Source organism: Lactuca serriola, chromosome 8 (genome assembly GCF_051521515.1).
Source record: "Lactuca serriola cultivar US96UC23 chromosome 8, Lser_US96UC23_V15, whole genome shotgun sequence".
In the NCBI taxonomy this organism is placed as follows: Eukaryota; Viridiplantae; Streptophyta; class Magnoliopsida; order Asterales; family Asteraceae; genus Lactuca; species Lactuca serriola.
Window position 1 is genome coordinate 333,665,191 of NC_136415.1, and position 17,484 is coordinate 333,682,674.

A 17,484-nucleotide genomic window follows, 5' to 3' on the forward strand; every position below is an offset into this window, starting at 1 on the left:
TTTAAGGAACTAAAAGAGATAAGGAATTTAAGTCACAATGAAGAGTGTAGACGTTTCTATCCAACAGTCGATGTGGGACAATTAGATTGGATCCTATCGAATAAAAAATTTGAGATATTTATGCGCTAAGGGCTGAGTTCAATGGAGTGCTACGTCATCATTCACTATTCCATACAACTCTTTTCATTTTTATCCCACAATGCATTAAACTCTACAAGTTCAATGGAACATATTAAAAAAAATATTTATTGAAAAATTTAAAGACTTTCCTTTTTCCCATTGAAGAGTTCAATTGCCATTGAACTCCAAATTCATTGAATGCCAAAGTGGCATTTCACAATGGTGGAGTTGTATCCATTGAATAAAAAGTAGGCATGACACATCATTCAACTCTTCCATTAAACTCCCCATTATGGATGCTCTAAGTAAGAATTGAACATTAGACCTCCAGTTTGTAGGGGTAGCGCCTTGCCCAAACCAACCAAATGGCTATTTGTGCCTTCTATTAGTCAAACTGATATATAAAATACGTATAAAAATATATTAATTTTAAAGAATTAATACAATCGGTTCGGTTTCGGTTTCTTTCGGTTTTACCATTTCCAAAACCGAACCCAAACCGAAATTTTCAATTTTTGGAAAACTCAAACCAACCCTTCGGTTTTTGTTTCGATTTCGATTTTTCGGTTTCGTTGGTTTTTGTCGATTTTCAGTTTCCGAAGTCATTTTTGCTCCCCCTACCATTGAGTTATATAAATGCATAAAGGTGCCGACTTTATGCTTTAAGAGCTTTATTTTTTAGATTCTCTGAAGTTTGGGTGCAAAGTGCTTAAATGGTTAAGCCAAAAAACGAGTTTTGGATTAAGCTAGGTTACGCGCCGCGTAACTAGCCATACACCCAACGTACCGAGTGGAAATCGCGATATGGATTCATCGAGTACGCCCAACGTAGCTGAGCGTACACCCCGCGTTCTGCGTGGACTTTGGGCTTGTTGTATTTTAGGCTTCGCGTCTTGGTCCACCTTGTTGCTTTGGGCCTTTTGGGCTATCCGAGATCAACTGTTGGTTTAAGGGAAGTTTTGGGCTTAGGCTAAGGCCCATATGAGGGTTGGGCCCAATTTGGAAAATTAGACCATTAGTGGGCCTTTATGGATCTTTGGGTTTTGGGCCTTTTTGGTCTTGGGCTTGGACCTCTGCTATGGTTCATGTTGGGTCAGGGGTAAAATGGACATTTACCCCAAGTTTGGATGGTGGACCTTAGAATGGAACCTAATTGCTAATCGGGTGTTATTTTGTTCGAATTAATGCGCCTTTAAGGATCTTCTGCTACTCCAGTTTGCCACATATCGTTCTTATAGAGCCTCTTCCGTTAAGTTTTTCCCCAATGTAATTTTTCCTATAAAATTTTGAAAATTTCCGGTTATAACTATTATAAATGGTAATTGGTAGTTCTCTTAAAATAAAAAAAATGATTCTTTTTCTTCCCCTAAAATAACCAATCATTTATTCAAAAAAATTATGTTATTACAAAAATCAAGAAAATTATGCTATTGCAAAAAATTAAGAAAGTTATTCTCTAATCATTTATTACTTGTCAGATAATATAAAGAAATTGATTATCTACTAATTTGATTTTAATGGATTTTAGGCAATAAAATCCGGTTGAATATCCATTATAAATTTTTGTTTTGAATACAATTTGATTTACTATATCAACCCCTTTAAATTAAAATTAGACACTAATTATTTCATTTACCTCCGTCACATATGCTTTGATTTTTAAAGTCATATTACTTTTATTATAGATGTTAATGAAATTAGGCTATGCATTTATATGTTAAATATATTTAGATTTTAAACGGTGCTTCATAAATTAAAAGGATACATATAAGTGTTGGCGATTCTGTTTTTGTTGTTTGTCTTTTTCCTCTTGATAGTTACTTACTAGTGGGGGGTTTTATTTTTTTAATAATACTAGATTATGACCCGCGTAAAACGCGAAGAACATATATATATATATATATATATATATATATATATATATATATATATATATATATATTGATAGTTACTTACTAGTCGGAGGTTTTATTTTTTAATAATACTAGATTATGACCCGCGTAAAACGCGAAGAACATATATATATATATATATATATATATATATATATATATATATATATATATATATATATATATATATATATATATATATATATATATAAAGGTATAAAAAAGCTTACCTATAAAAAAAATATAAAGTAACAGAAACAGACTTAGCATTACTGGTATCATTGAAATGTCTGAAAAAAAAACAATGAAACACTTGAATATCCATAATCGTTGAATGATCACTTTGTAGACAAAATTTTTTGTTGTATTAGTTAGATGACCCCCCTTGTCATATATGAGTACCTTCAATCATTTTTTCACTTGTGACGCAAGAAACAAAAAAACATATAACTGAAAATGAGTGAAGACAAGCCTACGCAACTATAATCCAACATTTGATAATTATTGTCATTGACTTTTGTTAATGGTCATAACATAATAAACAACTATAAAGAATTTCCTCTGTTGAAGACGAAATGAGATTCTTTTATTAGATGGAGTTAAATTCATGCAATGTATATAAGTAGTCTCGTTGAAGAATCTAGCATATATGATTCAACCTTCAATGACGTGTCTTTCAAACCTAACAATCTGTAACCTAGTACCATTGCATAGTCCTTTGGTTTGCTCAATATTATGAAGTAGCATGACTGGAACACCTATTTTTAGTGTAAGTTTATGGTTGGAAATTCTAGATGCATTAAAACCATTCAACACAACTGAATAGTAGATTGATTCCTCAAAAAAATCTAGTAACTCTGTCTCACGTAAAGAATTTGAGCTCATATATTTTTTTCCCTTTCATCTTTCATAAATCCTAAAATGTAATCATTAGTAGCATCGAATTCTTCATTTGTAGGGACCAAAATAGGTTTATCTTGAAAATATGATGGATCATCAAGATGGTTTTCAAAGGATGGCTAAATGTTGAACACAATTAAGAATATGCTCACTTATAGAGGGAACGACAACGTCTTCTGGAAATTCAACTTCAGCTTTACCATCATTTGGGCTACCAGTATTACCTTCACCAAATTTAAGAATCCACTCATCAAATGCTTTTGTCTCATCCAAATCATTAGTTAGACAACCAAACTAAAGCCTCATATTTACAGTTAAACGTAAAACCATACATTTACGTCATAATCCAAATGAATATGATGTCTGTATAATATCCAAAAGATTGCCTCTTTGTATTGCTAAATAAAAATGTCTAAAGTCACCTCCAGGTAAAATGGTCTTTTCTCTAAACGATTCTGGAAGATAAATACATACAGAGCAACGATATCCTCTTTGTTGACCATATTTGATGTATAGACTTCACTGTTATTGAATTGTTTGTCAGAGTTCACTAATACTTTTGTATTGGAATGTGATATCCCTCTAGACAATGCCATATAAAGTTGGTCATGCAAGAAACCTATTCTGGGAGATAAATACTTGCATTTGGAATTGTTTGTCCCTGAGTTTTATTTATTGTCATCACGAAACATAATCAGATTAGAAATTGTTTTCTTATCAGCTTGAATGAGAACATATCATCTTCATGCGGACATAGAGGAATCCTTAGACCATATCTCTAAAATATTTTATTTTGACTATTAGTGGTGTAGCGGTACAAAACATGTCAAACAACATTTTAGCTTTATTACATCTTGAAGTTATTTCATATGCTATTTTGAGAACATCTAAATGGTGTGTCAGGTACCAAAATGAATAAATATTTTAAATAAATTGGGTTAGTAAAAACCGAGTTTTTCTTTTTCTTGTTCAACTAGTCATATCAGGATTTTATCCTTTTCCAAAAAGATTTCCTCTACATATGTTCATCAAGGTAGGCATTCAAGGAATTTACATGCAGTTAAAGAATTCCAAAAAAATATATGTTTTTTAAAAGTACAATGCTATTAATGATTTTTTTGCAAAGTTTAACGCTATTAATGAAATTCGCTTCCAGAACATTGTCCTACAAATGAGCTTCACTGCAGGAAAAAACGAAACGTTTCAATCTCATCTAAAAATAATCCAAAATAATATATTTTTTAAAAGTACAATGTCGTTAATGAACTTTTTTTTTTTTTGCCAATTTCAATACTAAAAACAAATTTTCCTTAGAAAATTTTCATATTAATGACCTACTAAATAACATTTCAATTTATATATTACATAAATGGTTCACTTGTCAACAAAAGTACATAAATTTTCCATATTTGAAATGTTTTTTTACTTAAATGGTCTATATGCGAAAGAAAATGAAAATGTATTTTTCATTAACAAAATGTTTAAAAAAAATCATATTAATGAGCTCTAACGTACAAAAAAATAAAACTTTTCTAGATTAGCCAAAAAGAATACCAAAAAAATCATTTTTTGAAACTACAATGCTATTAATGTACTCTTTTTGCAAAGTTTAATGCTATTAATGATTTTTTTTCCAAAAAACAATCATTTAGATGAGCTTCAATATTCAAAAAATGTAACTTTCCATATCAATTAAAAATATTCCAAAAAAAGTCATTTTTTAAGAGTACGATGCTATATATGATTTTTTTTCAAAGTTCAATTCTAAAAACATTTTTTTTACCAGACAAGTTCCTAATATAAGGCTAAAAGAACATACTGTAAAATACTTATCAATCTACATGAGCAAGAATTAAATGTTTCCATCAATACCCAATAAGCCATATAATGTGACATCCCCATTTTCACGGCCAGAAAAGACCGATTTTGTTTATTCTTTGTAAAAATCGGAGTACTTCTTTTCATAAAAATGTTGCGGAATTTGTTCCCAGAAAAATATGTTAAATACGTTATCAAAACATTTTCGAAGAAATGTATTTTATTCACTTAAAAATGTTTGGGATGTCATCGTCAATACAAAAACATAAGCATAAACAGAACTTACATTTATTTACACTAGTGATCTACATCTCTTTAATCTCTCAGTGTAATGTGACTTCATAACAACACCTGTGATATAAATAAAATGAGTGGGTCAGGTTGGGAAACCTGGCGAGTACATAGGGTTTTCAACCCACAATAATATAAATATTATGTTCAATCATCAAACAATTAACCCAATTACCCATCCCCATTATCTTTTTTTATTCCTAAGTACCCTCCCAAAGGATTTATCCTAAGGGTTGTCTCCTACATCATATTTTACCTCTCATCACCTTACATCGCCTCTCCTTTGATGTTTGTTCCTAAGGACTTTCCCTAAGGATCATTGCCTACATCGCCTAGACAGTGTTGATTCAGGATTACTCCCTTAATACGTGCCCACCAAGGGTTAGGGTATCATCGCATGAATACGTAGTTACAACATCACCTGAACTCGTAATTCATAGTAATGGGTTAGAGTATAATCACATGAATACGTAGTTACAACATCGCCTTAACTCGTAATTCATCACCTACAGGTTATGAGCCTGCTGGTGTTTCCACGGGGTTGTCTATAATAGTCTGTGGTCGCCATCTATACTCTGGTAGATGATCACATCTCCAAATTGTTGGACAAGGTTGTAGTATCCTACATCACCGATTCATCATCACCTATCTATCCTCACCTAATTATCATCACCTTCCTAACATCACCTATCTTTCATTATTTTATTTCATCACACACCAACTATTTCATCTACCCATATTTTATCCCAACATATTTGTAGATATAAAATAAATATACAGTTTAAATCATTTAAAACATGTATAAAATCATTCATCCAGCATAGACAACAAGTATTCAAATAATATGCACACATAACACATAATTTATGTAAAATACTTCATATCTATGTGTAAGATGAAAGTAACTATGCACTCACCTGAGTAGGTGGTGACTCGGTTCTTGGACAGTACTTCGTAACTCTTAAAACAATTTTCCTCGACAAAACCTAGTATCGATACCACTAGGGTTTAGTCTAACGTTAACCGCGACTAATTAATAGTCTAGCTATTATTATTATTATTATATAAGCGTTAAACAACATTATATAACTCATAATAATAGCCCAAATAATTATTTTAAGGTCCTAATAATGTTACTATACTTAATTAGAAGCTATATTAAAAATAGCGTAGGCGTAGTTCACTTACAATGAGTTTTTTTCACAAAACCGGCTTCGCTGGAGCAACATTCCCGAGCCGAATGGCTCTTTTCTCGGAACTCAGGGAGCCTCGGGGCTTCCTTCGGGTGCTAGGGGGTTTACCTAGGCTTTAGGGGGCTTAAGGGGGGCTAGAGAGAGAGAGAGAGAGAGAGAGAGAGTTTAGAGAGAGAAAATGGAAGAGGAAAGGTGTGAGAATGAATGGAACCCGAAACATCTATTTATAGTGTGGAATCCTGATGGACTCGCCGAGTAGGAGGACCTACTCACCGAGTTGGTGCCACGTGTCATCATCTGATGGCTTTTCTTGGAGAGAAAGCAATGGCTGTGATCGCGCCACGTCACCCAATATCGCGTATCAGCCTCCTGACTTAGAAAAATCATAACTCTCGCATACGAGCTCTGTTTTCGACCTTCTTTATATCCACACGTAGGTAAAATCAATATCTACAACTTTCATTTAGACTCCGTTGGCTAATTCTCGACTGATCTTAAATTTAACAGTAGGAGGAGATTAGACTGCTAAATGACCGCGAAGAATTCGTAACTCCTTCATACGGACTCCGTTTTCGTCTATCTTTTTACCTTTGAGTTACTATTAATTAGATCTTCAACTCTCATTTAGGTCGTGTAAGCCAAAAACCGCTCGAACTAAAATCCGAGTTTCGGGTCGTGCACTGCTAAGCCGAATCTTAGAAAAATCATAACTTCTTCATACGAAGTCAGATTTGGGCGTTCTTTTTATGGATTTTCTCGGTTTAACATTTTCTACGACTTTTGTTTAGGTCGCTAAGGCTAAATCTCGCTCTATCGTAAATTCACTATTTACGCTTCCCGGTGCCGTGCCGGTTTCGTCTTGAAACTTCGACGGGCCATAACTTCTTCGTTATAACTCGGATTTCGGCGTTCTTTATATGTACAGAAACCTTGTGACATATTCTACAACTTGGTTAAGATTATTTATTCTAAATAATATTTTGTCAAAAAGTCGTTTTCGACCCCTATTGCCTCTAAATTGACTAGCCCGGATCTGCGGGCGTTACAATTATCTCCCCCTTAGGATGATTACGTCCCGGAATCATCAACGAAACAGGGCTCGTATAATGACTCCATACGTCATCTCTTCATCCTAGTTAATAATTATAACTTCTATATTCCTTCAAGTCTTTCTCTTAGACTCATTGAATGTAAGCAGTACTCGATCGTGCACCTGCTCTTTACCTCAGGCTAGACTCCAAATTATGACCTTCAAGTCACAATCTCGATCCTCACTGGATACGAACTTGAGATAAGTTATTTTATTACTACTATGGATCGATGTGTCATATTCTAATGACATATCATCGTATGTTGCAACGCTTAGATTTAGGTCTCTTAGAGTCAAATTTCGGAATGGAATATGCCTTCCTTCATGGTCTAATGTGATATAATCACATTTTAACATGTCGCATTTCTAGCTACCAACTTCTTTAACAACAAGTGTGATACTTCTATTGATCGCTTTGATTTCAATCGTTTGGTTTAAGTCGGACGCTACATCAAACTTGGTTCTCTGAACCACGTAACCTACTCATCGTAGTCGGACTTAATATGACATGACCACTAGGGTCAGAATAACAATCGTCATCTTAGTCATTTACCGAAACAATGGTAACGACATTCTTGAATAAAACGGAATCAGTTATTGGCTTCTTGGTAACCTTGTGACTTTCCCTGATCCAAGTGTGAGTCTTGTGCTTCCAGTAGTATAGGCCTCTACTACCATTCACACCTACTCATACTCATCCCAAGTATTGTCTCGCAGTTTTCCAAGTCATCATCACAAAAAAACAATTTTTAACACATATAAATGTGTCCAAACAATCATAAAATTTTCCATAGACTCTACTAGGACTTCTTCCATGCGTATGTTTAATCATTAATTCTACTTCAACTCGGTTGGCGGTGGAAACTCCATATGATGGGACAACTTAATGAATTACACCAATCGTTCCATCATCCCGCCGATCGAAGGTGTACTTTGGACGTCTCGTACTCTTCTAAACACACTGTTATTTTACCATACATATTCTAAAGGAAAGATACCACTCTTACGATATCTTCCGATATATATCATTCACTATCATAAGCCTTTTCATTTCCACCATTTACACAATTTGCTACCAGCCTTCACCATGACGTTACGTTCACGGAAGCATGCGTTCAGTGCATCAAGACAAGAATATAGATAGAGAAGATTTAGACGTGTAAACCTCCTTATTACTCCGAAAAGTTACATGCCAGTTCTAATAGCGTAATTAAACGTTTAGAAACCTGAGCACATAAAATTTCTAGACCCGGTCGGCAACAGACCATAGATCCGATTATACATTTAGCATCATAAAGCATCATAAATCATTTAGCACATAAAAGCATGTTATGCATTTTCCATAAATAAGCTAGTGCTTGTGTCTATTCAGGTGTATTACCTAAGACACACTCCTCACCATCATTGCTTAGCATTCTAAGTTTAAGTCTAGAAATAAATCCATATTCCTAGTTCGCTTAAACTAATGCTCTGATACCAACTGTGACATCCCCATTTTCACGGCCAGAAAAGACCGATTTTGTTTATGCTTTGTAAAAATCAGAGTACTTCTTTTCATAAAAATGTTGCAGAATTTGTTCCCAGAAAAACATGTTAGATACGTTATTAAAACATTTTCGAAGAAACGTATTTTATTCATTTTAAAACGTTTGGGATGTCATCGTCAATACAAAAACATAAGCATAAACAGAACTTACATTTATTACACTAGTGATCTACATCTCTTTAATCTCTCAGTGTAATGTGACTTCATAACAACACCTGTGATATAAATAAACTGAGTGGGTCAGGTTGGGAAACCTGGTGAGTACATAGGGTTTTCAACCCACAATAATATAATTATTATGTTCAATCATCAAACAATTAACCCAATTACCCATCCCCATTATCTTTTTTATTCCTAAGTATCCTCCCTAAGGATTTATCCTAAGGGTCGTCTCCTACATCATATTTTACCTCTCATCTCCTTACAAAGAATAAGGGTGAAAGAAATGCACCTGAATCTCGGGGTGTTACAAGAAGTATCAGACTTGTTGTTAAAGAAGTTGGTAGCTAGAATAATTTAATTGGTTAAGAATAATACTAATCACATATGGCCTCAAACCTTTGCTTATGTCTAATACACTTTAGACAATCCACACACCAATTCACGACAGTCTTCATTCATACCTACTTCCAACATATGAACGACTGTGGCCCGTTCGAATAATTTGACTGTTCTTAACCAATTAAATTATTCAGGAAGTCAAAACATGCAAAGTGAAACACAAGAATAATACTAATCACATATGGCGTCCAAACTAAGCGCATGAGTACGCGCAGCGTACCCCTCTGGTATGCTCAACGTACTCACTTGCTAGGTTCCCTCCACTCAAGGACCAATCATGACCAATTGACAAAGAATAAGGGTGAAAGAAATGCACCTGAATCTCGGGGTGTTACAAGAAGTATCAGACTTGTTGTTAAAGAAGTTGGTAGCTAGAAATGCTACACGTTAAAATGTGATTATATCACATTAGACCATGAAGGAAGGCATATTCCATTCCGAAATTTGACTCTAAGAGACCTAAATCTAAGCGTTGCAACATACGATGATAGGTCATTAGAATATGACACATCGATCCATAGTAGTAATAAAATAACTTATCTCAAGTTCGTATCCAGTGAGGATCGAGATTGTGACTTGAAGGTCATAATTTGGAGTCTAGCCTGAGGTAGAGAGCAGGTGCACGATCGAGTACTGCTTACATTCAATGAGTCTAAGAGAAAGACTTGAAGGAATATAGAAGTTATAATTATTAACTAGGATGAAGAGATGACGTATGGAGTCATTATACGAGCCCTGTTTCGTTGATGATTCCGGGACGTAATCATCCTAAGGGGGAGATAATTGTAACGCCCGCAGATCCGGGCTAGTCAATTTAGAGGCAATAGGGGTCGAAAATGACTTTTTGACAAAATATTATTTAGAATAAATAATCTTAACCAAGTTGTAGAATATGTCACAAGGTTTCTGTACATATAAAGAACGCCGAAATTCGAGTTATAATGAAGAAGTTATGGCCCGTCGAAGTTTCGAGACGAAACCGGCACGACACCGGGAAGCATAAATAGTGAATTTATGATAGAGCAAGATTTAGCCTTAGCGACCTAAAAGAAAGTCGTAGAATATGTTAAACCGAGAAAATCCATGAAAAGAACGACCAAATATGACTTCGTATGAAGAAGTTATGATTTTTCTAAGATTTGGCTTAGCAGTGCACGACCCGAAACTCGAATTTTAGTTCGAGCGGTTTTTGGCTTCCATGACCTAAATGAGAGTTGAAGATTGTTGGGTCAATATTTTGGTTTATACTTTGCTTTTCTAGGAAATTGATTTGTTATGTAATATTGTATATGTGTTTACGGTCAGGAAGTGAGTTTACGACCGTAAACAGAGTTTACGGCCGTAAACTCAGTTTGCGGCCCAGTCCAGTATATATAGGGGTGAGGGGTGTGAGGAAAAGAGTGATGAACACCAAGGAGCTTAAGTGTGTGCATTTGAAGGTGTTCTAGAGAGAAAGAGAACAAGTGTGTGTTAGTGTGTGTGAGTCTTTGTATCCGGATCTTCAGTCTAATCATATCATACATAGATTCATCATCATTCTTCTTTTCCTTCTCTTCTATTTGATCTGACATCATCCGTTTGATTGGGATTCCGCACCATCAAACGGATCTGATTGATACACAAGCATTTTTGGGGACTTACAATTGGTATCAGAGCAGTAAACTGGTATCAAACTCATCCGATCGAGATTTTGTGTGTTCAAGTTGTTGTTTTCATCGATTGATTGTTGGATTTTGCGTTCTGAGCTTTGAAGAAACATTTCGTCTGAAAATAACGAGTTTTTAAAGACTGTTTGAGAGTTTGCTACCAACCGTAAACTCTGTTTACTGTTCATTCAGAAACCGTAATCACTAAAAACTCCTACACCATAAACCCAAGAACCGTAATCCCATACCGTAAACTCTGTTTACGGTCGCAATCATTTCAACTACCCTCAACCGTAAACTAATTTGAAACTGTCAAATCATTTTCAAATGGATTCTCAAACTCATTTTCAGGAACTTGATGCTGTTATGGGCACTACTACACGCATTCCGAGATTGATGTCTACTGAAGGTTTTCCCGAGTGGAAATACAGAATCGAGAAGTACATCAAAATGAAAGATTTCAAGATTTGGAGAAGCATACTTAGAGGTCCTGTCAGAGTGACTATGACCGTCGGAGGTCAATTGATTGACAAAGCTATTGAGGACTATACTGATGAAGAATTTGAACTAGTTGAAGAACAGGAAAGAGCATTAGCCACCTTAACCATGGCATTATCTCCTGATATTGCTCAAGGTTTTCGTGAGTACACTTCTGCTAAAGCTCTATGGGAAGCTTTTATTGAGGTCTACGAGGGCAATGAAGATATGAAAGAAAGTAGGCAGGACATGCTAAGACAGAAGTTTAACATGTTTAACTACATTCCAGGAGAAACCCTCGAGGCTCAACTGCAAAGATTCACCGCTCTCACAACTGACATGAACATTTCAGGGATCTGTTTGTCCAAGTCAGAAATCAACAAGAAACTTCTGAATGCAATTCCTCGTTCATGGGATATGAATGTTGCTGTAATTAAGAAAACCAAGGACTTGGTTCGTCTCACTGTTGCAGAGGTTATGGAAATCATCAAAGCTTGTGACATTGATGACAAACAGAGAGAAATCAACCATATGAATTCATATTCTACTACAAACCTTGTTGTTTCATCCAACAATACAGCACTATCATCCTTCATGACTTCCTCAGGTCAAGCTTTCACAGCTCAACAACCTCAGACTCAAACCCTCAATGCTGCAACATCCATCCCTCAACATCAACCTTCAAGTGTGCCATCTCAACAAACTGTTTCTGCTTCCAATGTGTCAGCCAAAGTCTCCTATTCAAACACCAAAGAATCTGATGAAAATCTTGCTCTAGCCACTGGGCTAGTTAATTGCTACAATGCCTTTGTAGCCGGAGATTTTCCACCTCAGCTATCCTTTGCTGACTTGGACCAGATACATCCCAAAGATGTAGAGGAAATGGACATTACTTGGCAGATTGCCATGGCTGTTTTTAGAGCCAAACAATTCGCCAAGAAAACAGGGAAAAATAACTGGGCTATGAATGCTGACAAAAAGGTGGGATTCAACAAAAGTATGCTGAGATGTTTTAATTGTCACGAGCCGGGTCACTTTGCTCCTGACTACCCGAAGCCAGATCGCAGAGTAAACAACAACCGACAGATGGTCGCAGTGGGAAACAATCGTGTAGGAGCTACAACCAATGGAGAAATAGCTATGGTTGTTCAATCATTTGATTGGGAGGATCAAATTAAAGCTTTAAACATCACAGGGTCAGAAAATACTCATTTAGCTCAAATTGATGATGCTGCTTCAAAGAACAATGATACTGATCCTGAGGCAGAAATGATGGAGCTGCAGTTTGCCCTAATGGTTTCCACCTCCTCTGAGCCCAAGAAAAGCAAGGTAAATCTACCGTCTTGTTCTTTTGCTTGCAAAGAATATGTTACACTTCTTCGAAATGAAATTCAAACTTTACGTAGGCGAGTAGAGGACCTTAAATATGAGGGTTATCAACTTAGGAAGGGACAGAAACCACTTAAGGCCCAACTAGAAGCCAAAATAAAAGATTTTAGAAAAAGTCAATCAGAATTCAGTAAAAAGTGTGAAATTTATGATTATACTAAGACACAACTTGATGTTGTGACCAAAGAACTTGATGAGTTAAAAATTAAAAGTGGAAAAACAGATGTGAGTTTCAAAAATTATTATGCTTCTAGTAAAATAGTTGAGTCTTTGTATGAAACCCAATTGAAATTTAAGGAAAATCAAAACAAGGGTTTAGGGTATGATTGTGTTCCTCCTCCTTTTAATCATTACTACACATCAATCCCTTTGACACAGAACGAAACTGACAGGGAGCCACATCTTCGATATGGCAAACCTGCTGGTTTTGTTTCAAGAGGTTTTATTAACATTGAAAGTACTAATTTTTCTACTTCCTCTGCAGATACACCCTTAGATCAGGCCAAGTGTGAAGCTGGGGAATCTGTTTTTGTTTTTAATTTTGATTTTTCTATTGTGAACAAATTTGAGTGTGTTTCTGATGATAAGACTGAAAAAGCTCCTTGTGTTAGCTCATCATTGGATAATGTTGAATTTAATTTTTTCGATATGTCTGATGAATTGTTTGGTAATTCTGATGCTTGTGATTCTCATGAGGAATCATCAACTCCACAAGTTAAATCAAATGAGGCACCCTCACTTGTTTCTCAATCTAATTCTCATGCATGTTCTTCTAAGAAGAGTAAGAGTGTCTGTAAAGAAAATAAATCTGAAAAATGCAATTCAAATTCAAATAATAAACAGATTTGTTTTAATTGTGGAGTTGGTGGTCACATAGCTAGAAACTGTCAAAATAGGATCTTTGTAAACTATCTGTCACCAAGAGGGGAGAATGAGTCTCGAGGAAGGTCTTTAATTAGAAAATCCTCAAGAACTCATTCTCAAAGTAAGGATCAGAAAGATAGTAAGAACAGAAAAGGGGCTGTTTTTCAAACAAATAAAAAGGATTTTACTAACAAAACTCGAAACAGGTTGTCAAAACCGAACAAGGCTCAGCCAAGATCGGTTTCGTCAAAAAGCAATTCTAGATCTTCTACTAATTTTGGTAGAAAATCCAGAAGGTCTATGCAAAATCGTGTGAAGTCTATTTCAAAATCATCAGAGACTGTTGTAAAACCTAAACTTCAATGGAAGCCCAAATCACTCTCAAGTTCATCGTTACCTCCCTTTGAAGTGATTAGAAATGAAGATCCTAATTTGCAAATTTTAAAGTCTAAATCAGAAAAGATGAAAAGGAAACCCAGGACAGTGATGACCTGGGTTCCTAAGTCTAAATGATTCTGCTCATTTTACAGGGACAGTTGTGGAGGAATATCGTCCGTCCTTGGTACGTCGATAGCGGCTGTTCCCGGCATATGACTGGAGACATCTCCCAGCTGAGCAAAATTCAATCTTTTAATGGGGGTTATGTTTCCCTTGCGGGCGGAGACGGTGGAAAGATCACACAACGCGGAACTGTTACAAATGGAGTATTGAGCTTTGAAAATGTCAACTTTGCACCCGAGTTAAAGCATAGTTTGTTGAGCGTTTCTCAGATATGTGACAAAGGATACTCAACACATTTTACTGATAAAGAGTGTATGATTCTCAAGCCTGGCATCGTCATCCCAGAAGAATGGATTCTAGTCAAATCAAAACGGGCTGGGAATGCCTACATCATTGATATGAACAATAACCTACCTGAACAAGTCACTTGCTTATTCTCAAAGGTTTTCGAACACAATGCAATGCTATGGCATCGAAGACTTGGTCATGCTAATGCGAAAAACCTGAATCGTCTTGCGAAAAATGAGATGGTCCGAGGCCTTCCCGTCAGAGACTTTATCACATTTGAAAAGTGTGTTTTTTGTGCTCAAGGAAAACATCATCGGAAACCACACTTGCCCAAGCAAATCAGCTCAATCAATCAAGTGCTTCAACTATTGCATATGGACTTATTTGGTCCGTTCAACGTGTTGGGTTTTGAGCAATCTAACACTTCCTAAGTGTGCATGCAACCCCAATAAACCTTGGATCTATGTTTGTCTAAATACATGCAAAATAATAATTTTTCCAAGGTTCATAACCTATCTAACATGGCATGGGGTACTTTTAAACATAAAAGAATTAGATGAGATTACATACCTTTTGATGATGAGTTCAATTCCTAAGGAGTTTGAGGGCCAAGCACCAATAGTGTGAATGCCTCAAATGGAATCACAAATCACCACAAACTCTTGGAAAACTTTAGAGAGAGTGTATACACACACATAAAATCGGTCACACACAAAACACACACGCTAGTCACACTAGTGGCCATTTCATGCAACATAAGCATGCTTATATAGTGTACATGATTAGGGTGAAACCCTAATAACCCATGACCTTTCCTTTTCCAAGGATCCATGGGTTAAAAGCTCCATGGATCATCCATGGACTTCCATATAAGCCTGGCCCATTATTTAATTAGTCTTCCTTTTAATCTCTAAATTAATTCATAATTAATTTAAGACTAAGACTAATTAAATAACATGACTTCATATTAATATATTATAACTTATAGTATATTAATAATCATATGTGTATAACTCTCATAAAATTATCCATAAATAGTTTGGATGAAATGCAACCCAAATGGACCATGCCGGGTCGGGTCAAGTATATACCAAATAAGTTATGGACTTAGACACCTTATCCAACAGACTCCCACTTGGATAAGTCTAATAACTATATTTGCGTATGTTACTTCAGGAACCAACCAGCAATCGTAGCTCTCGAAAACTCTGTTGAACTATGAAGCACCATTTTAGATAAGTGATCATAAAATCCTCTGTTCTCATGATATCAGCCGGACAAATACATGGAACAACGTCATACTTATTATCCAGCAGTTTGTTTCCCGATTTTCGATTTGTTTGACAAAGAACTTAATCGAACACATCAATTTTAGTTCTGACCGGCCGGTACATAGGTCACAACAAAATCATCGAGGGGCCCAGATATCGCTTCTATTTCTAGAAGGAACAGATAAACTTCGACTCATATGCTTGTTCTACTACTTGTTGAATTGTACACAAAGACACGTTTTATAACATCAAGTTACTGATGCGTTTACGTGCAATCAATGCACAACCAACTCATAGGTAACAACTCATATCTCTAGGTTTGAAGATTTATATGATATTACCGTCTCACGATCACTCGAGATAAATTCCATGAAGTGATACAAGTGAGCGTGGGTTTATTCCAATACTCATAACTTATGAGCACTCATGAATGTTGTAGCAACCATTGCTATGACTAAACCCATTTAGCCATCTACAAACTCGATTCATGACAGTCTTGATTCATACCTACTTCCAACATATGAACGACTGTGGAGTGTTTAAATAACTTAGTCATTCGGAAAGAATAACCTAGCTATTCTGGAAGTCAAAACATGCAAAGTGAAACACAATAATAATCGAATCCAATATGGTCTCAGAACCCTTTTGAATATAAATAGAACCACCTTTTATTTATCACCATATTGATTACACATTATTCATTGTATAATGTTTCAAACAATCAACTTAAGACTTGAATAAAAAACAACAGTCGTCCCATGCTTCTAGCATGTACACTTTGTTTTTCTAAACAATAGTTATGCCATACTCCAAGTATGCACACTATGTTTGTCTATGATCCTTACATTGTGATGTAGATCAATTGAACATGATTCCAATGATACTCATTTCACAATCCCAAATCCTTATTTTAAATGTGAGAATCCCCGATTCCTATCATTTACCAAAAATCTGTTAGATTTTAAACTTTTATGCAATGTTCCTCTTGTAAAGATTATGCATAAAGTCACCAAAACCTTGTCACCAGTCAGTACAGAGTATTCCAAAGAAGGTCAACTTCTAGGGAACGGAAGTCTCATATTCAAAGTAGATTGCTTTGAACATCCTTCTTGCATTAAGGTTTTCTAATCTTACATAGATTGAATAACTTCCACCTATGGAGACATTTCCATAGTCCCATTTTGACTATCACTTCTGTTGGGCTGAAGATTATTTTGATGTTGCGTCTTTTGGGCTCGTTAGTTTAGCCTTGTATTCTTCGGTTTGGGCCTGTCCAACCGAGAGTCTTTTATGTATTGTATATAAGTTAAATGCTTGCATGCATATTAGGTTAAGATTGCTGAGATAATCGACATAGCGATTCATCAAGAGTACAACATTTTTCTTTAATCGTTCTTGTAATCTTCTAATCCTCTACAGTTGATGTTCTTAATCGAGCTCTTCTGAGGATTTTATTTAATCATTCGACACGTTTGATTCAAGCTGTTTTGCTCTTATTATTGCGTTCTTATTATTTTACACTCATAGACTTGTTCAAGATCTAATCGATCTTCATAGATTAAAATTTGTTTTAATCCCATCAATTGGTATCAGAGCGGGAGGCTGTGTAATCGATACACATCTTTTCTGTGAAAAAG

General features: G+C 35.5%; 1 protein-coding gene across 1 annotated transcript; it reads left to right on the forward strand.

The window, feature by feature from the left end:
• The first annotated feature begins 11,384 nt into the window (after positions 1-11,384).
• On the forward strand, positions 11,385-17,236 carry LOC145068292 (uncharacterized). Its single transcript, XM_079015243.1, has 6 exons — positions 11,385-11,963; positions 12,051-13,148; positions 13,302-13,362; positions 13,408-13,712; positions 14,318-14,833; positions 17,177-17,236. Exons 1-6 carry the CDS (start codon positions 11,385-11,387, stop codon positions 17,234-17,236), a joined length of 2,619 nt encoding a protein of 872 aa, XP_078871369.1.
• Positions 17,237-17,484: the final 248 nt, after the last annotated feature.